Source organism: Quercus robur, chromosome 7, assembly GCF_932294415.1.
Source record: "Quercus robur chromosome 7, dhQueRobu3.1, whole genome shotgun sequence".
In the NCBI taxonomy this organism is placed as follows: Eukaryota; Viridiplantae; Streptophyta; class Magnoliopsida; order Fagales; family Fagaceae; genus Quercus; species Quercus robur.
This window is the reverse complement of record NC_065540.1, coordinates 32,072,360-32,094,035: the sequence shown is the minus strand read 5'-3', so window position 1 is coordinate 32,094,035 and position 21,676 is coordinate 32,072,360. Positions and strand designations below refer to the sequence as shown.

The 21,676-nt window shown below is 35.5% G+C and overlaps 3 protein-coding genes across 3 annotated transcripts; 2 read left to right on the top strand and 1 right to left on the bottom strand.

Annotated features, from left to right (window-relative positions):
- Positions 1 to 1,146: 1,146 nt before the first annotated feature.
- Positions 1,147 to 6,434, top strand: LOC126693123 (RNA demethylase ALKBH10B-like). The gene is made up of 9 exons (XM_050388999.1): positions 1,147 to 1,277; positions 2,158 to 2,237; positions 2,367 to 2,484; positions 4,099 to 4,218; positions 4,331 to 4,443; positions 4,527 to 4,681; positions 5,081 to 5,231; positions 5,415 to 5,528; positions 5,612 to 6,434. Exons 2-7 carry the CDS (start codon positions 2,220 to 2,222, stop codon positions 5,088 to 5,090), a joined length of 534 nt encoding a protein of 177 aa, XP_050244956.1. The 5' UTR covers positions 1,147 to 1,277; positions 2,158 to 2,219; the 3' UTR covers positions 5,091 to 5,231; positions 5,415 to 5,528; positions 5,612 to 6,434.
- Positions 6,435 to 7,974: 1,540 nt separating this feature from the next.
- On the bottom strand, positions 7,975 to 10,503 carry LOC126691272 (uncharacterized). The gene is made up of 4 exons (XM_050386329.1): positions 10,272 to 10,503; positions 9,090 to 10,211; positions 8,569 to 9,008; positions 7,975 to 8,484 (listed from the first exon to the last, which is right to left on the bottom strand). The coding sequence occupies exons 1-4, from the start codon at positions 10,501 to 10,503 to the stop codon at positions 7,975 to 7,977; spliced, it is 2,304 nt and encodes a 767-aa protein (XP_050242286.1).
- A 7,727-nt stretch (positions 10,504 to 18,230) lies between these two features.
- LOC126693122 (FT-interacting protein 7) lies at positions 18,231 to 21,568 on the top strand. Its single transcript, XM_050388998.1, has one exon. It carries the CDS (start codon positions 18,351 to 18,353, stop codon positions 21,393 to 21,395), a length of 3,045 nt encoding a protein of 1,014 aa, XP_050244955.1. The 5' UTR covers positions 18,231 to 18,350; the 3' UTR covers positions 21,396 to 21,568.
- Positions 21,569 to 21,676: the final 108 nt, after the last annotated feature.

Sequence of the window (21,676 nt, the reverse complement as noted above, 5' to 3'; positions counted from 1 at the left end):
TTTGACACTTGTTCCATTTTATCCATCTGGCGTGTGATAATTGCTGACCTTATAATTGTTATATCTAGCTACTTGGAGAAGGGATATAAAACCTCGGGATATAGGGGAGGCCATCAACAGTGCAGTGCCAGGAAAACTTAAGGTCATATCCATTTCAGCAGCATTTTTGTAGGTTATTGACTAGGAAAATGACTTCTTTTGAAGCATTTTTGGTCATCCCTTTGATGTTAATGTTATTGAATAGGAAAATAACTTCTTTTAAGCTTCTTTGGCCATGTGTGCAGCCATGTTACATGGGAATTTTGGATAAGTATTAATTTTCTTTAGGGTAAATATCAAGCAATTTATTTCGTAAGTCAATTAGGGGTAATTGTTCTCCTACCTGAAAGTTGCTTCCTTAGATTATGGCTACTTTTGAGATATGTAGTTACTACTTTTGATTGTTTGTCAATAGTACTGTTTTACCTGAAAGCTTATAGAACATCATATTGGATCATTGCACATATCTTTTGATGCGAACTCATTGCAAAATAAATTTTCTTAAGTGGCTTTTATATAGTTTTCAATACCAAGTGGCAATTTACAAGGAAGGACAAGGGTCTGTTGCCTTTTTTTGGTAATGTAATAGTCTGTGGCTTAATTAAAAGAAAAAAAAAATGTTAATTTGTTATTATAAAATTTAGGTATGATTATCAAAATAGATCATTATGGTGTATATTGCAAAGCTGTTTATACTGATTTTTAAACAATCAATGCACATTAATAACAAAGTATCTGAAAATGAAAATTTAAATATATATATAAACAAAGTATCACATAAATATTTAGACATGCATGGCATGCCTGTATAATGACAACACCAGTCTTGTGTTGCTCTGTTGTTAGAAAGCCTAAAACTCTGGACAGTTTGATTGCCTATGGGTTTTGTTTTGCACCTTCTTCCCTCTATTTGCCTGGTTTTCTGGAAATATATTGGATTTTTTTTTTTTATTTACTATTAGCAAACAGTGACTCATTAACTAACAAATTTCGTTGCTCTCCTAATGAAGGTTCGACAACTCCAAATAGAATCAAGCTTAAAGTTACAGAATTATGAAATATGAAATATGCCTTATATTTGAGAAGTTCTATGTGGCAACTTTGATGTTTATTGTTTCTGGTTACCAAAGCAGATGCTGGTAGCTTGAAGAGTTTGGGAAGTTCAGAAGGGACAACGTGTGGCAATTCTCCAACTGAAGCCAAGGTGGTAGATGATGGATGCACCTCAAATTGCAAAGGTAATTGGATTTCTTTATGGAATGTGCCAGGTTTGGGTTTTGGGGAGAGGGGGGGTGGGGGGATTAAAAACCCCTTGGGACTAGGTGAGCCATTGGGGTTGTATCCATCAGCTCTTGATTGGCCAAAGAGAAAAAGGAAGTGGTGGCTGTACTGAGCAGGATATAATTTGAAGGCTAATTCTGGTAGCTCTTTAGGTATCAACGGTTTGGTGGTTGGAACATCTAGGTTCCATTTTTTGGCTGAAAGGGGAGAAACTCTCCCTTTCTCTTGCCTGAATTTAGGACAGAATACAGATGCTTCTTATCTAGAAATTTTTTCTTTAATTTATTTATGCTACTAATAATAGGATTCTCTGTCTAGATTTTATCATTTTGTGTACTTAAATATCCTCACAAAAATTCTTAAACTCTCTAAAATACCCCTATCTTTTAGTTAAATAATTTTAAATTTAAAAACAAAAACTGTTTAAAAGAGTAATTTACTATTTTTAAAAAAGTTCCTAAGTTTTAGGCTTTTTCCCTTTCTCTTCTCCAATCTGAATTACCTTTCTTTTATATTTATTTTTATAAATTTTACATTCAAAACTTCAAACTTTTATCAACTCTCATGTAGAGAAATATCTTAGAAATTAGGACACTATATCTATCTCACTTTTAAACATTATTCCATGTAAAAAAAACTCACATAGAGAAAGATCCTAAGAATTAGGACACTATCTCTATCCCACTTTTAAACATTATGACACTAAACCAAAATTAATATTGAAAAAGAGCCTCATCGCACGCGTGAAGCGTGTGTGATGAGGCTAGTTCTAAATATTTTTGCTATTGTATTTTGAGTTGGACTCCTATAATTTTCTTACAGAGAATCATTCTGCAGAACAAAATCAAAATGAGAAGCAGAATCTTGCTCCGGTTCCAAAAACTTTTTCTGTCTTTGAGATGCTTGACCATAAGGAGGTAGTATTCTACTAAATACTTTTGTGGATATCTATGACTTAGTTTTATTGCTTAATATGTTGAATCTTGATACTGAATTTTCATTTATAATTGTTTTCTATTTTTGAGATGTGCTTATCTTCATGTCAGGTTAATGTGGTCGAGGGATTGAAACATTTTGAATCGTTACTTGATGACTCGGAAGTTCCCAAACTTGTTTCTTTGGTTAATAATTTGAGGGCCGCAGGAAAAACAGGACAAAATCAAGGCAAGTTTGCTAAGTGCATTTTTTTTTTTTCTGTACACTTGAAGAAGAAAGAAATTTTCATGTGGTTTCTTTCTCTAAAACTGTACCTGTGATTTTCAGATGATTCATTTGTTGCCATTAAAAATTTGGAACAAGTTTCACCATGTAGGCTTCAAAATTTTAAATAGACATAATCCATTTCCATGTATGTTTTAAAATCTAGGGAGATCCATTTCTGGACACATTGCTTGCAAAATGGATTCTGTAACATTTATGGATGACATCTGAGGTACAGAAAATTAAAATGACTTTCTGTGATAGCAGTGCAAGTGATCTCTGTATGAAATTGTGCAATTCCGTATGCCATGCTTTTTTCCTTGCATTCTTACTGGTTTGTTCAAATATAATCTATGCCTGTTGTTTTTCTGGTTTCCCTAAAATATTACAAAAAGTTCATCAATTCCGAATTAAATGTAGACTACATGCGTATTATTTTTTATAAGAGACTGCATTTGAATGGAATGGAAAGTAACCTTGATTGGGAATTGAATGTAAATGACTTCTGTTATAAAAACATTGCCATTATGCCCTTTATTTTATTAAAAAAAGGGTTATAGACAATCATTAAAAAAAAAAGAGGGGGGGGGGGGGGGTGGGGTATTATGAGGACTTCATTAAAACTTCATAAAAGCACATTCCATTCTCTGATTCTTCCCAATTTGGGAGGGATTAAAAAATGGGTTCAAGAGGGCTATTAAAGTCCTAAACGAGGGAATAAAAAAAATAATCTTTCATTTTTCCCCCATTCCATTTTCCCCTATTCCCCTCTCCCAAACAAGCTGTTAGTGTCAGCATTATATGATTTAACAAGTCTTGAATTTGTTCATTGCACACAATTACTCAACTGCACTGTGTACTCTACAATCAAGGGTTAATGTGCTTATCTGTGTTTGTCTATAACTCTCTCTCTGTCCATATATATATATGTGTGTGTGTGTGTTTGTGTGTGTATGTATGTATGTATGTATATATGAAATTATGAACAATTATATGATAATTCCAACATAATTTACAATTTTATCTTGAACAGTATTACAAAGTCATCATGTGATTGATGAAAATCTTTGACAGATTTAAACTCCATTAAATTACAAAACTTGAAGAACTAAATAAATCTATTAAACTAAAAAATTATAAAATTAATAAATGATGGGGGGGGATTGTGTTGATGTTTTGCGGGGACCATGAGATTGGTGGTATTTTGCATTGTAAGAAAGTTGTCCGAATCCAGAACAGTGATTTACCTTTTGAGAAACTTTCTGAGTCAAAGGTTGATAGTGCTACTATTACAACTATTACCAGCACTGTTATTGTTATTTTTATTGCTATCTTTCTGTTGTTTGTGTACTTAACCTCTACTTCTTTCTAGAAAAAAAAGAATGGGAAGGAAAAAAGCCTATTCTAATTTTGTATACATTATTGGACAAAATTGTTTTTTATGTGATTTGTATTTCGTTATTTCTTGTTAGAAATTCGCTGCTAGCTTTTGTAGAAGCATTTTTAAATTTATAAAGATTTTCCTTTTATGTATATAAGTAATAACAATGGGTAGGATCTTTGTTTGTTGAGAAGCAGGTCAGACTTATGTGGCCTTAAAGAGGCCTATGAAGGGACACGGAAGAGAGATGATTCAGTTAGGCCTTCCAATTGCAGATGCACCTCCAGAAGAGGATAATGCAGTAGGAACCTCCAAAGGCATGTTCCATATTAAGAATATTTGTGTTGGATAGTAAAATTTTAAGAGCTCTGTTGGTTATCTTTTTACTTAGATATCATTTCTTGGATCTCTATAAATTTAACTTTGCAGATCGGGGAACAGAATCCATCCCTTCCTTGCTGCAAGATGTTATTGAACGCTTAGTAGGCATGCAGATTATGACTGTGAAGCCAGACTCTTGCATCATTGATTTTTATAATGAGGTTGATCATTAAGGTGTTTTCTTTTTTTAATTATAAGTGTGTAATGTGCCAACCAAGCCTAATTTTATGGTGATTACTTCTAGGGTGATCACTCACAGCCTCACATTTTCCCACATTGGTTTGGAAGGCCTGTTTGCGTCCTGTTCTTGACAGACTGTGACATGACCTTTGGAAAAAGTATTTCGATAGGACAACCTGGGGAGTTTAGAGGCTCTCTCAAGCTTTCTCTTACACCTGGGTAATCAATTTTAACCCTGAACTCTTTTCTTCTTGTTGCTTTATTTTTACTGGTTAAGAGGTTGCTACTTTAAGGGTATGTTTGGATGGATGGATAGAAGATGAAAGGTGAAGGGAAGGCTTGAGTTTTGAGGGAAGGGGCACCATTCAATAGCCTTCTTTTCAATTCCTTCAAATTTGGGGAATTTGAATGGAGGGGACATCAAGTTTAATAAAATTACTGATTAAAATTTCAACATCTAAATGACACTTATTTGTCATAGCACTCTATTGTTAATTTACAAGATGTCATTTCATCTAATTGACACTTATTTCCTCCTTATCATTTCATCTCATTTACACGATATCTTATCATTTCATCTCATTTTATCTATAATTTTTGTTTGTATTGTAAAATCAGGAGATTATAAGGAAGGATATTATATTGGAGTGGAAGTAGCTGAAGGTGACCCAGAAGCAGAAAAACCATTTTATGGTCCAGGCTGAGATTCATTGCGGACAGGCTGAGATCTGGAGGCAGATTACTGCTGCTGGAGACACTTGTACTGAAGGTATTTTCTTGCGCATGTACACATTTGCTATGTATCCTTCAGTTACTGCCCTGCCCAGCCCAACCCCCCCCCCCCTCTCTCACCCACCGTATCTTTATAGTTTATGTTTCTCTTGCTTTGTTCTTGCTAACTTGCTGCTTGCCCTTATCAGTTATCTGTTAATATATATATTTTTTCTTCCAGTGACAGATTGTATAAGTCAAGTTTTAGGACTTCATATTCTGGGTTGGTTGGGCCGGCTTGCTTTCCCTCCTCCTCGATGTTTATTAGTTCTTCCACCTCGGCCTCTCTCTTGTGGTAAATACAGATTACATTCCATTTGTTTGGTTTTTTTTCCCTCTTTCATCTTTGGTTGTGACTCTGATTCATATTTTTGGCAGGTGTTTTCCCTAATTTTGATTCCATATTTGTTCCTCGAGATAAAGATGTGTCTAATTGTGAAGGCTCTGCTGACCTGCATCATAGTCCTTCAATTGTTGAATTTGATGAGACGTCATCACAAATATCTTGTCGTGACGCTCAGTCTTCGAGTGAATTGTCAATCCCCAAGAGTCCTCCTGCTTTGCTAAAAGGTAGCGTAACAACTTTAAACGTGGATGTGCTTGAGCAGACAGTGTTGCATGTTCAAAATCAGCTTCTTACCCATCTTGAATCAATGAATCCGCTTCAACACGAGTCCATGACACAGGTGGTGGAATCTACTTTTATCGTTTTGGATCGTCTATTAGTTAATTATACACCTTTTCAAGAGCTTGTGAAGGAGTTCATTGCCTGTGCATCATCAGACAATGGACAATTAGCTATGAGTGTTCTATGGGGGGCTAGCAGTGTTGAGAGTTATTGACCAGGAGAAGCGTCAAGCTCATTGCGCTGATGTTGGTTCTCACTTGCTCAAGCGTTTGAGAGCTCTTCAGCAAACACATGAAAGTAATTACTCTTGAATTTAACATTTGTAAAAAAATCATCACACTTTTGTCTGTATACGGGTATCTATTGTAATTTAATAGATAATATTGGCCTTGCCCTTTTAGAGCACTTCCTCTAAGTCTCCAAATTACATTGAAATGTGAATCCTGTGAACCAATTGTTAGGTTTCTATGCACTAGTGGAATTTCTTTCCTTAGTATTAAAAACCCATGTACGTAATATAGTATTCCCATTAATCAATGAATGCAAACCTTAAGAAGGTCACTGTTAATTTAATATTTGTCTTCATGCATCATGCTAATGAAAATTGTATGAGGATTTTAGTCTTCAGGCAGGAGCTTGCATTTAAACTTAAACAGAGTTTTATCAAGTTTTACTTGATGTCATGGCCATCAGTCGGTACTTCCCTGTATCTGTTAGAATCAGTTTTTCGCAGTAGCCAATGTGTTATCTATATGGGTTTCCTCTCCAATTCAATATCGTTAAACTTGTTTTTTATGTGTTATCTGTACACTTATTTCCTCTCCAACTTTGTATTTCCTACAATAAACTTGTTGTGAGTTTGTGAATGTTTCATCAATAACAGAACAAATTTAAAATAAAGATATGGAATAGAACACTCATAGCTAATTGTCCATTGTTCAATTTAAAATAAAAGTCATCTATTTCACCTTTTCTGTTCCATTGATGCTTCTATCAATCACAAATTGTTAGAATTTATTTTTTCCTTATAAAATAACCAATGTTTAAAATGGGGAAAAAAATCAGACAAATGGGAGGTTGTAATTGATATATTTGATAGACAATAATCTGTTCACTAGATAAATGCATAGTCGGGTTTGCATGGATGTTGAGGTGGGAAATTTCCTACGAGTGTCTTTAGAAATAAGTGTTTCCTTGGGGTGTTTATTGTTTCTCTCTTTTTGGTTGTTTTTTGATGAATGAGCATGATTGCACTGATGGTACTGACCAAGCTTCAATTGGAAGTTGTAGCATCAATGCTCAAAGCACGAATAATTAAAGGGCTGATAATTCATTGACAATATATATTACTGCTTGAAGGGGAAGGGAAGGATGTGCATGTGTCTATAGCATTCAGGAAAAATCATAGTTAAGAATTGTGAACATTGGGTTCAATAAAGGCTTTTTATGTTTTTTTTTTTTTGGGAACAAAAGAACCCTTACAAGTAATATTCTCCCCTAAAAAATAAAATAAATTTTTATTTTTATTTTTTTACCTAAATAATGAGGCTATTGCATTTATGTGGAGCTCTCTTGCCATTTCTCTTTTTGGTCTTCTATAATTAACTATAATAGGAGGAAAAAAACAACCTTAAAAACAACCTTAACCGTCCAAGTCACACATCACTCTGACAAAATTTGTTCCTGGCCTGGATATATATGTACTGTTTAAAGTTCATTTCAGTAAGTTAATTCAATCATCACAATTAAACTAGTGAGTAGTAAGCAATATAAACTACAAAATTGTGGGGATTTAAAATTGAAAGACAAAATTAAACAGTCATAATATCACAATCTAGAAACAGGTACATTGGATATAAAATACTTCGATTACAAGTTCATTCAGTGACAAACAAAATAATAATTGTGTGGATACAACCCAGTAGTAAGTTCAAATACATAATAAAGAGAACCCCAATTGACATCTACAATGCCATTCCAAACTCGAGTATTTGCATGCCTAGCAAAAATTCAAATATTGTTGTTAGATACCAAAACCCAAAACATACGTACTAATCTATGCAACTTGGCTAATTGATACAATCATGGCATTTTATATAAAAGCATCACTTACCTAGTTTGGATTATTACTGCTTGTCGAAGCCCCACGGGAAAGCGAACATCTTCTACGGTTATGCCCATGTTGATGACACAGTCCACAGCTCTGCTTTTGCTGAATCTCCCTCAAGTCAGAATCTGGCCTCCGGCTTCCCGGTTCTCGCCGGACCCCATCCATCTCATTTCGTATCCTAGACGCCACAGGTCGACCTTTGCCCCGCAACAGTTTTGGGTCAGGCACCCACTTTGGACCATCCACATCCCTCCACAATGAATCTGACTTTGGCACCACAAATGCATGTGAGTAGGTGTGAATGGCGTTCACCAAACTATAACATGGGTCAATATATGCAGTCACATCTTGCCCCAAGTACTGAAGAGCTTTAATTGCATGTGAACAAGGGATCTTTCTAATTTGCCACTTTCCACAACCACATGTTCTGGCCTTTACATTTACTTCATAACTATGGTGTCCCCCTCCAGAGCTATAGATGTTGTATGAAGTAATTACTTGATATATACCATTCTGATTATTAAACGGATTTATTTGGTGTGAAATTGATTTTTTTAGGTTGTGTCCATAGATTTTTAAGGCATATTTAGTCCATACCTTGTCCTTTGAGAGCTCATGAGTAATTTCTTTGTGTCGATCATGGAAATACGCAACAAGTTTGCAATGAGTGAATTCAACCATTGCAGCAATGGGTAGGCCACGGGCACTTTTGAGTACTCCATTGAAGCACTCCGAGACATTGGTTGTCATAGCCCCATAACGGTATCCACCATCATGTAGTTGGGTCCACTTGTCTAGATCCTCATTCATTAGATATGTGTATGGCATGATGGATGAGTCGGGTTCACTTTCCTGCCGCTCGGTTCTCCGTTTCTTCCTAAGGGCCTCGATCTCAGCTTCCTTGATAGGTTGCATGTACAGCTCAAATTTTGATTCCTTAGTAGCATACCCCGCTTTCAAGGCTAATGACTTTAAAGTGGCGTCCTGAAAATGCGTGTTGAAGTTGCTAGCAACATGTCGAAGGCAATATCTGTGAACTACTCGTTGTCATCCATCATCATGTCTAGGTCAGTTTGCAATTGCACTTTGAATACCCTTAGGTCGGTCAGAAATTATACAGATGTCCTTATCTGCTATCACATCCCCCAGTGCATTCCTGAGGCGTTCTAAAAACCACCCCCAACTAGACCCTGACTCTTTGTCCACAACGGCAAAGGCAAGAGGCAAAACCTTGTTGTTGGCATCGGTGGCCATTGCAATCAACAACACCCCTCGATATTTACCATACAAATGGGTCCCATCAATACTGATCACTGGCTTACAATGTCTGAATCCTGCAATGCATGGAGCGAAAGCCCAAAATATATAGCGCAATATTGTATCATCGAACTCGTCCCTGGGTATGGTGTGAAACCAGAAACGGGTGCCAGGTTCTTGATCCCAGTATGCAAACAATAACTTTTTCAACCTTTCGTAAGACTCTTCCCAATCCCCAAATATCTTTGCAATACCTCGTTGTTTCGCATCCCATATCTTATAGTAATAAAAAATATGCCCATAATACTTCCCTTTAATGAAATATCTGAGGTGATAAATTGTTGTCGTGTGTTTCTCTTTCAACAATGGAACAAATTCTTCTGCTAGAAAATTACAATCCATCATTCTACCATCAAGGGCCGTGGCAAGGGGCATACAACTATGAGGACCCCTATAAGATGTGACCATCCATAGTCCGAGTTCAGGCTTCACAACTGCCCCAACGTACCACATGCATGATTCATCGCTGCATTTCACAGACAGTCTACTTGTGGTCGACCTACTAGTCACAAAGTTTCTGTTATGCTTTGCGGCGTAAATTGTTAATGCACGTCTCACTGCATCTTTATTAGCAAAAATCAACCCTTTCGCAAAATTCATGTCTGCATTCCAAGAACCAAATGATTGCTGAACAACTTCAGGATCAACCATATTTTCCCAAGTATTTTCATAAAATGATGAGGCAGGAGGTTCATAAACGAGGGTCGTATTTGTAACATGCTGAACTCTAGCATTAGCGTCCTCATCATCTTCATCACATTCAGCCATATCATCAACATGAGGAATGTGAGTAATTTCATGGTCATCAAGACCCCTGTCAAAGTCACCATCGTCAATCCTCTCTTCATACTCATCTCTATCCTCACCATCTTCCCTAGAACAGTCTTCGTCTTCATCTTCATCTTCATCTTCAACTACTGGAACTGTAGAGGATTCACCTCAATGTGTACAAAATTGATCTTCATATCTATTTCCAGGTTCACTCTCAATTGTTACTGGTGTCTCTTGAAAAGGGGGTGTATAGCCTCCCAATGTGGTGCATTGATCATCTAGGACTGCAAACTGTAGAGATGTAGTTGTTTGTACAATTTCGTCCTCTACGCCGACTTCTGCACGAGGCTCCAAAGTGACGTATAACTCAAAATCTGCTGCTTGTTTCCATTTGTCCATCTTACTAAACATGAATTTCACATGTTTGTCCTCTGTTATCGCCATATATCTGTAATTAATGCATTGATTGAGGACTTCATATGGAGAACGGAAAGTAATATGTATGTCATGCAAAGCAGGGTTCACTTGTAACTCTTCCATAATTTTTACTTTCAGCTCATTCAGGGTCTTTAGCTTACGACGTATCATCATATAGTAGCACTGGATACCCGGACCTTGAAATGAGGCTCCATCATAAGGGTTGGCATTGCTAAGGGGTCCACCGTAGTATATATTTATATAGATCATTGTCAACCTATAGATCATCAAGTGCAATTGTGTTAGTGACAAATTTATAACACTCAATCAACATCAATCACAAAACTTTGCGTATGAAATGCCAACAATACTAACCTCAACCAAATTTGCATATACTCACTTTTAGTAATCTTACAAAAATAGTCATTACCAATTTCATATTCTTTAAAAATTCTAAATCATTCTAGGGGCATGACTTTCAAAACCCATTCAAATAAGTTATGATGAACAAAAATATTATATACCAACCAGTTATCCATTGAAATCTCTGTTACAAATCTTAAACAAATATATCTTGAAATAATTTATGATAAAAAGACTACTATCTTAGGTATCAAACTCATAATGTTATGATATATCCATGAGAAAGAACTAAAAGTACTAAATATTCCTAACAATTGATCACAATATTTAGTACTAAATATTCCCAATAATTAATCACAATATTAATTTTTTTTTAAACTTAGCATATTATCACAATATTTACACTAACAAACAAAACAAATATTCCCATATGTTGTAATAACATAATAATCACAATATTTGGTACTAAATATTCCCAATAATCACAATATTTGTAGTTATTTTCTAAAAAAATCCCTAATGACTCCATTCTTTTTGCCAATATCTAATCCCCTAAAATCCTAAAGGGCTATGGAAATGGACAGCGTTTGCTCTCTTTCTATTTTTAAAGTCTGCTCCTTTTTTCCTAACTTGGAATGTTACAAATGGTAACAACACCAAATATTTGTAAATTTTTCACAAAATATACGTGCTCGTGCTGCACCATCCTTACACATTCATTCATGGTCATGGTCATGACCATTTCATGTTACAATTTTACTGTTGCAACTTCCTTAAAAAAAATAAAAAATAATTGGATTTATAAGATTTTGAGCTTCGAACCTTTAGCCAAAAAAGTTTTATATATTCTCTTAAATGAAAAAAATAAAAATAAAAAGGAAAAAATTGCATATCTAGAGTACTCAAATTTTCACATAATAATCACAATATTTGGTACTAAATATTCCCAATAATCACAATATCAACTTTCTTAAAAAAAAACTTAGCAAATAATTTAATCACAATATTCACACTAACAAAAAAAAAAAATAAAAAAAAAAAAAAAAATTTCCCCAATATGTTGTAATTTAATCAAAATATTTACACTAACAAAAAAAAATTCCCCAATATGTTGTAATTTAATCACAATTATTTACTAAATATTCCCAACAATTAATCATTAAATTACTACTCATTATAGATATTTTTTCTTAAGTAGATTTATGATCTTATATAAATGTGTCATAACATTAATTTAAAAAAAAAAAAAAAGCTAATAATCACAATATACTAACAAATAAATTAATCACACTATTTACACTAACAAATAAGAAAAACAAAACATTTCCTAATATGTTCTAAATTTTTCTTTAAAAAAAACCTAGCAAATAATCACAATATACCAACAAATAAATTGATCACAATATTTACACTAAAAAATAAGAAAAAAAAAACTTTTCCTAATATGTTCTAAAATTTTTCTTTAAAAAAAATCTAGCAAAATAATCACAATATTGTAAAAATTAACCTGAGAATGTTGTGTGATGAGTGTTCTGTGAGTGAGTTGAATATAGAGACTGAGTTGAAGAGCTGAATATAGAGAGTGTTCAAGAGAGAGCTGAATGTAGACTGAGTGTTCAAGAGAGAGCTGAATATAGAGACAGAGAACTTATTCCCACGGCAAGAGGGACAGGTCCAGCTGGGACCCACAGACACGTGGAGGGCTGGGGACTGAAGCTGCTGTATCAGCCCACGTGATGTTGCTGCTGTGGGATGCTGTTGGATGGGAGTGCTGCTGTTTGATGGAACTGATGGCAAATTTATAAAAGGAAATCGAGTCCAAAGGACTCGGTTTCTAGGCCTGAAAAAGGAGTACGTTAAACTCGGTTTCAAAGAGTAGAAACCGAGTCCATTGGACTCGGTTTCCAGGCTTTGAAACCGAGTGCAAGGGACTCGGTTTCCATGCTTTAAAACCGAGTCCTTTGGACTCGTTTTCCAGGCTTAGAAGTCGAGTTCTTTCAACTCGATTTCTTGCAATAATAAAATAAAAAACTCAGGAAATCGTCCCAGCTGAACTCGAGTTGTTATATTCCAAATTAGTTTCAAACGTTTCCTAACTAATGAAATAGTTTGGGTTTTGTAGTTATTTTCTGAAAAATCCCAAAAATTTAGGATCAAATAGTTCGTAACGGAAGATGTGGGTTTTTTTTTTTTTTTTTTTTTTTTACTAAAAAAGTGTGTTTGTTTAATTTTAATTTTTTTAAATGGATAAAGTAATTTGAAAACTATTAGGAGAGTGATCCTATTTTGTAGGCAACATTTTAATGGGAGTTAAAGATGTATCTACTTATCAAAAAAAAAAAAAAAAGGTGTATATATCTATTTAGTTTAGTTTATTTTTTTTTTGATAACTATTTAAAATTTTTTTTTTATAAAAATTAAACTAAATAGATATATACACCTTTTTTTGGATAAACTTAGGGTGTTTTTTTTTTTTAATAATAATAAAATAGTATTAGAAACTTGGTTTCTTTTTAGGAAAAAAACAACAAAAACGTAGGTAATTTAACTAATTTTTCTATTAAAAAAAATAAACGTATAGTTAATTTGAAGAAGTAGGTTAGTGGGAGAGTGTTTCTATTTTGTAGGCAATATTTTAGTGTAAGTTAAACATGTTTTAGTCATTTACTACACATCCATAACATAAGTAAATAAAAGCTTAAATTAATAATTTTATGGCAAGAGATACACGTTAATTATAGACAAAAGAAATATAGTCATGGTTATAATTTTTAAAATGTAAACAAAGACTATTAAAAGAGGTAAAGGAAACCATACTGTTTAACTATTGGAGAATGATTTTGAATACTTCTTTTGTAGAATAAGACAGCCCTATCTTTGGATCACAATACCTACAACATGAAATGACAATTCATTAAGAAGTACAATGATGGAGTATATGAAGGAACCATTTATTTCAAAATTACATTTTAAAATAAAGAAGAAGGGGAAAAAAAAAAAAGAGTTAACGTGATACATATAAGAAAAAAAAAAGAAGTAGAACTTAAAGAAAGTCAATCATAAATAAAAGAAAAGAAAACAAAGAGGAATTTGCAAAAGATAGAACCTGAAAATTTGTTAAAGTCTCTGAGAGTAAATATCTTTAATATGAAGAAAAAGAGAAGAGAATGTAGAGCTAAACTAAATGTCTTTAATTTGAAGAAGAATGAGAGAGAGAAAGTGAGATAGAAACTATAAAGCGTACGTGAATTTGTGGTTTTAAAATGTAGGAGTTTTAATTTACATATCTATCATCGGTAGTTGTAAACTTGTAAGTGGGTATGATGAGAGTATCTTAGGCATGAAAAATCTGGAATCCAAACAGGGGAAACCCCTTAAATAGTAGTAGGGGTGTCAATTCGGGTTAACGTGTCGGGTTCGTGTCGTGTCGAGGTAGGGGTATTAGACTAAATGGCCCAATTCTAACCCGACCCATTTAATAATCGTGTCAGGATCTTTCAACCCTAACCCGACCTATTAATAAGGCGGGTTGACCTGACCTAACCTATTTGACACATTTAATAAACGAATCATGTTGGGTTGACACGAATGTAACACAACCCATTTCAACCTGCATAATATTAAATATAACATCCATCTATAAATTATTATTTTTTACATCCCAAAAACCAGTGCATACACTTTATGTCTTCGACCCACATTCAAAATAATATAGTTCAATAAAAATATAACATTCATCTAGAAATAAGTTCTTTACACTCCAAAAGAAGTGCAACACTTCAACCCAAATTCAAAATAACATAGTTTAACAAAAATAAAATAACATAGTTCAACAAAAATATAATATCCTTGGAACTCGCCAAATGCTAAGTATCAATATTGAAATAATTTGAGCAAATAGTAAACTAATCCTGACTATGACCACGATTATTATCCATAGATTCTTTGTTGATGTCCAAGTTCATAACATCTTGCACAAGCTCATCCAATTTCATTTGTACAAGTTCTATGCCAAAAAAAAAAAAAAAAAAAGTATTAGTAGTTACAAAATATAATCATGCCTCAACAGTTTGACAAGAACTAAATAATAATAATGTAAGAGTAATAATAACTAATGAAACAAATAAGATTACCTTTCTCATTTGTAATTACTTACTTTTCTTTTTAAATTTAAAATATATGTTGGATATAAAAAGTATTTGAAAAATCTAAAATAAAATAATTATTTATTTGTTATACGAGTTAAACGGGTTGTGTTAAGTGGGTCATTTTAGGTTTGACACAAATAAATTGGCGTGTCAAACGTGTCTATTGCGGGTTACGCGGGTTGACCCGCTTATGACACGTTTCTTATCGTGTCGCTTTCGGGTCGACCCATTTATGACCCAAACCCATTAAGGCCCAACTCTAACCCGAAAAAAACCGTGTTAGGTTCGTGTCGAGTTCGCGGGTTGGGTCGAATATTGACACCCCTAAATAGTAGTATATATATATATATATATATATTTATAGATGATATCGGTAACATTTGTGTAAGTGAAGTACGTTGGTACTTGGTAGCAGTATTATTATTTGTGTCAGTGAAGCACGTTGGTAATTAGCAATATTACAAATCGAGTGGTTATCGTTGCACGCATGTTCTAGTTCGCAACCACTTTCTTTATTAATTAATGAATCCTTTCTCCTACTGACGGGGGATCGAAGCACCACAAGCACAATACAACAAAGCAACGTTCATTTTTGCAAAAGGCTGCAAGTGCTCAACTACGTGTACGTGCTCCCTTTTTTTTTTTTTTTTGTTTGATAAGTACGTGCTCCCTTTTTATAAAAGGGTTTAGCCGTTTAGCGAGCAATTCAAGAAGACAAATGAACTGAATCCAATGAGAATCCTGATCTATATACTGCTACTCCGTATTTTCTTGTGGTTCTCAGATGACAACTCGTTACAATTAACCTATATCATTTGATATAATTACTGAAATGGCATTAGAGACGTTGTAAGATTAGGTATCTATCCTTTTGTCTTTTCTTCTCCCCTTAAAATTAAAAAAAAAAAAAAGAAAAAAAAAGTGGTGTGAATAGTGTGATTTTTTCAATTTTACTACGAAAGTTATACAAATTTATCTAATAAAACTTGTAGTTTTTCTAATCTTACTCTCTTCAAAATTTTTGTGAGTAAAGTTGGTAGAGACAGATGAGTTTCGATGAGAGCACTTGCACCGGTGGTGCTAAAAAACTATTTTTAACACCACTAAAAAGCTATTTGGAGCTGCAGCAGTGGAGTTATAGCCAAAAAATTTGGCTTCTCAGCTACAATGCATAGCTAAAGATAGCTGTGCACTGTAGCTCAAAAAAAAAAAAAATTGTGTTCACATTGCTAGTTAGAATATTTGTGGTTTTTTTTTTTTTTTTTTTTTTTTTTGTAGTGGGATGTATTATTTTATTGTAGTAGATATATTATTTTATTGTGATGTTTATATTATTTTATTGTGTTGAAAGCTAAAATAGATCCCATTGCTGCAGCATGTAAGTAAGTAAAATAGATAAAAATAAATTTTGTGGTGCCAAATAGCTAAAAATATAGCTCCACTGTTGTGGATGCTTTGATAAATCAAAATGTAACAGATTTTTTTAGTTCAAACATGATTATAATAAACTACACTTCATCGTTATCACCTTTAGGTTAGCTACTTGGGTTTAGTCTCATGAAAAAGGGTTGAGTTTATTTAGATAAAAGAATATTCTTTTACATTGGTCTAAATCCACTATTTCACACATATATTCACAATTGATGCATAAAGAAATGTCTATTTTTATCGCATAGAAGTGGACAAGAAAAAATTAATGTGAAATAATGGATATGTGAGAATTAAAACCCTATTTTTTCTTTATCATTTATTCCCCCCAACCCCCCCCCCCCCCCTCCCCCCTAGAACTATATTTGTAGACCCAGCCATGCATTATATTTAACCACCAAAATATACTAGTAATCTCCTCCAACTAATTTTCTAGGCTTGGGAGTATTTTAATATTATTCCCAAGTAGCTAGCAAAAAAATTAGGTATTCCAAAATTCAAAATAGTGCGCTGCTTAAATCATGTGCCCTTAGCAAAGCAATATATACCTGGCCCCTACAATCGGTGGTAATTTCTAATTATATCTCTTAACAACATGTCTACAGTTCTCCAAAATAAATAACTTAATTTTGAATGAACCCTTTTCTTACTCTCCCTAGATTAAGAGCTTACGGGAATATCAAACTCATTCATTCTGAACGAGATTAATTAACAATTTATCATATACTATATCACATTCTTAGAGTGAAATATATTTTCCTCATCTGCAGATCTCAATTTTTTTTGTTTTTGAGTCAAAAGCAATAGTACTATTGTGTTTGATTAATTAGGATATAACATCATTTTGAACTATTTCCCCCTTTTCTTTTGAATTTTGATAAATCGTTAGGGTAAGCTATACATAGACAATAAAACTGTCACAAGATATCTTTTTTTTTATTTTTTATTTATTTTTATGAGAATACTGCATAAACTTTATTAAGAATGGAAAGCAATAAGTACATCATGGAGAAGAGCTTATTTAATAAAACAATGATTTTCTTCAATCCAAACAGAGAAATCAGCAATACCAAAAGCATGTTTTGCTAGTAAATAAACAGGCCTACTAACTTACTTAAATACATGAAATATTTCCACATGATGAAACTCATGCGTCACAAGATATCTTCTGTTCAAAATAAGAGTGGAACTACTTGGTTACAAATTGAAATATGTTGTAATCTAATTAAGCATATGATCTCTCCTTTGAAATGATATACTTTTTTTCTTTTTTACTTTATAATTTTAATTTAATCGTGTGTCACCTCCTTCTTGTGTTCTTTCCCATCCTAACAGAATAGTTACACTTTCACCAAAGAAAAAGCATTATATATGTTTTTATGTTTATGTATTCTACTTCTCAAAAAAAAAAAAAAATGTTTATGTATTCCCATTTCTATCTGTACAATATTTCCCATGATTCCCATGATCACCGAAAGTGTGAGAAATTCATGGACTTTTGTAAAAAGCAAAAAAAAAAAACCATATATTAATTATTATTCAAATATGATCCCAAATAAAGCTCCAAATCCAACCAGACAAAGAATGAAAGAATCCATATATATTACTATTATTATTATTATTATTTAGCAAGGTAATTAGCACTCGGCAACAGGCACGCTGTTTCATCTCAGAAATCCACATCACATGCCAAATCTCGCACTCCAAGATCTCGCCACGTTTCAACTTTTGTCTTACGTGTCCCATCTGACGTGTCCACGCTCCTACCCTTCTCCTTTTTAAATCAGATCACATCACTATATGTATCTCTCTCTCTCCGTCATATCTCTCATTTTCAAACTCACATTTCTGTTTTTCTCTGTGTCTTAACTCGAAAAATTCATACCCCAAAATAAATTTTCTTTTACTTTTTTTTTTTTGGATAAAAATTTAGCTATGGCTGAAAGCTGTGGCAGAAAGCTGGTGGTGGAAGTTTGCAACGCGAAGAATCTAATGCCGAAAGACGGTCAAGGAACAGCGAGTGCCTACGCCATTGTAGACTTTGATGGGCAGAGGCGGAGAACGAAGACAAAGTTCAGAGATCTGAACCCGGAGTGGGACGAGAAGCACGAGTTTATGGTCCATGACAAGGAGACCATGGAGTCGGAGATGTTGGAGATCAATCTCTACAACGACAAGAAGACTGGTAAGAGAAGCAACTTTCTTGGTAAAGTAAAGATGGCTGGAACCACTTTTGCCAAGTCCAGCTCAGAAGCCGTTGTGTACTATCCGTTAGAGAAGCGGAGCGTGTTTTCACAGATTAAAGGAGAGCTTGGGCTTAAAGTCTATTACATTGACGAGAATCCAGATCCAGCGGCTGCGGAGGAAGAGAAGAAACCACCCACGGAAGAGGAAAAGACGAAGACGGAAGAGAAAGTAGAGGCAGTACCGGAGAAGGAGGAGGAGAAAAAGAAAGAAGAGGAAGAAGAGAAACCAAAAGAAGACGCAGCAGCAGCGGCTAAAGAACAGGAGGAAGCGCCTAAACCCGAAGAAGCTCCTCCAGCTGAGGTACACTCCGAGAAGAAGCAGCAAACTAATAGTGAAGAAAATTTAAAATCCGAGTCCGGAGATGTTGTTGTTGTTGGAGGCTTAAACGAGGCTGAGCTGCTACGTTCTCTTAGAAGCGGTCGGAGTCGTGGTGGTAGTGCTGACGATCTGGTGGATCGTATGCCTTTTTTATATGTTCGTGTGGTTAAGGTTAAGGTTAAGTCTGAAGAATCTGTTGCGCCTTCTTCTTCCTGCTTTTATGCCAAGCTTGTGATCGGAACACACAGTATCAAAACCAACAAGAGTCAGAGTGATAAGGATTGGGATCAAGTTTTTGCGTTTGATAAAGAGGGATTGAATTCCACTTCATTAGAACTGTCTGTGTACAGGGCTGATGAAGTCTCTGCCTCTGCCTCTGACTCTGAGAGCTGTTGTTGTTTGGGAACGGTGTCGTTCGATTTACAAGAAGTCCCAAAGCGAGTTCCACCAGATAGTCCTTTAGCTCCTCAATGGTACACTTTGGATTTGGAATCCGAAAATCCTTCTTCAGCTTCAGGAGGAAATGACGTCATGCTGGCTGTTTGGTTCGGAACTCAAACCGACGAGGCTTTCCAGGAGGCTTGGCAGTCGGATTCGGGTGGGTTGATACCGGAGACCCGAGCTAAGGTCTACTTGTCTCCAAAGCTTTGGTATCTGAGACTAACGGTCATCCAAACCCAAGATTTGCAATTGCAGCAGCTATCCGAACCTATTAATAATAATAACAACAACAAGGTTCGGAGTCGGAGTCCAGATAATTATTATTATGTAGTAAAGGCTCAGTTGGGGGCTCAAGTATTTAAGACGTGCAGGAGCAGGACATCTGGCAGCTCAGCAAATAATCCTACGTGGAATGAAGATCTTGTTTTCGTGGCTGCTGAGCCGTTTGAGCCGTTTTTGGTGGTAACAGTTGAGGATGTGAGTAACGGTAACGGACAACAGTCGTCGTCAGTGGGCCATGCTAAGATACATGTGGCGAGCATTGAGAGGAGGATAGACGATCAGACGGATCCAAAATCAAGATGGTTCAATTTGGTTGGTGGTGCTGATGGTGGTTTTTCGTACACTGGAAGAATACACGTCCGAGTATGTTTGGAAGGTGGATATCACGTGCTAGATGAGGCTGCGCACGTGACTAGCGATGTTCGTGCTTCCTCCAAGCAGCTAGCCAAACCTCCAATAGGCTTGCTTGAGGTTGGGATTCGTGGCGCCACAAATTTACTACCCGTCAAAACCAAAGATAACGGTACACGTGGCACCGTCGACGCTTACGTGGTCGCCAAGTATGGTCCCAAGTGGGTTCGTACGCGTACCATTCTGGATCGCTTTACTCCACGGTGGAACGAACAATATACTTGGGATGTGTATGATCCTTGCACAGTACTTACTATTGGGGTTTTCGATAATGGAAGGTACAAATCCAAATCTGAGAAAGATGTACGCATTGGAAAAATACGTGTACGCCTATCCACGCTCGATTCAAATCGGATCTACATAAATTCGTATCCCCTCACAGTATTGCTTCCCAATGGGGCCAATAAAATGGGAGAGATTGAGATAGCCGTTAGATTCACTTGCCCATCTTGGTTGAGCCTAATCCAAGCCTACACGTGTCCGATGCTTCCGAGAATGCATTATGTCCGTCCGATGGGTCCCGCCCAACAAGATATCCTACGCCACACAGCAATGAAAATAGTGACGACTCGTTTAGCAAGGTCCGAACCAGCTTTGGGTCAAGAAGTGGTGCAATTCATGTTGGACTCAGACACGCACGTGTGGAGCATGAGAAGAAGCAAAGCCAATTGGTTCCGAGTGGTGGGTTGCCTAACACGTGCTGCCACGTTGGCACGTTGGCTAGATGGGATTCGCACGTGGGTACATCCTCCCACAACTATGTTAGTACACGTGGTGCTAATAGCTCTTGCTCTGTGTCCCAATCTAGTGCTCCCCACTGTATTCATGTACGCTTTCTTGATGATCCTATTGAGATTTCGATATCGCCATAGGGTCCCACACAATATAGACACAAGACTGTCCTACGTGGAAGCAGTGAGCCTCGATGAGCTTGATGAAGAATTCGATGGGTTTCCAACCACACGATCACCAGAACAGGTTAGAATCAGGTACGATCGGTTGCGAGCGTTAGCTGGGCGAGCCCAAATACTTTTAGGTGACGTGGCAGCACAAGGTGAGAGATTGGAGGCTTTGTTTAGCTGGAAGGACCCACGGGCTACTGGAATTTTTGTCGTTTTCTGTTTGTTTGCGTCGTTGATGTTTTATGCTGTGCCGTTTAAAGCCTTTGTGTTGGTGTCGGGGTTTTATTATCTGCGCCATCCTAGGTTCCGCCACGACATGCCGTCTATCCCAGTCAACGTTTTCAAGCGACTGCCTTCACTTTCCGACCAAATTATGTAGAGACTAGACTAGAGAGACTTTTCTTTCTTTCTTTTGTTCTTACCTATAAAACATTGTTTTATTGTTTAGTATTGCATTTATTTTTTTATTAATTAAAGCAATAGTGGGATTTAAAGTGGGGGAAAATAATGTGGTTGGTATGCAATTTGAAAAGGCTGAAAAAGTTACCGTTATTGTGTGGGTGGAGGTGGACCATTCAATAAAGGGTATTGATTTATTCAAAAGAAAGTGGAGGAAGGACGCTATCTGATACCTTTTTCTTCCAAAAAAAAAAAAAAAAA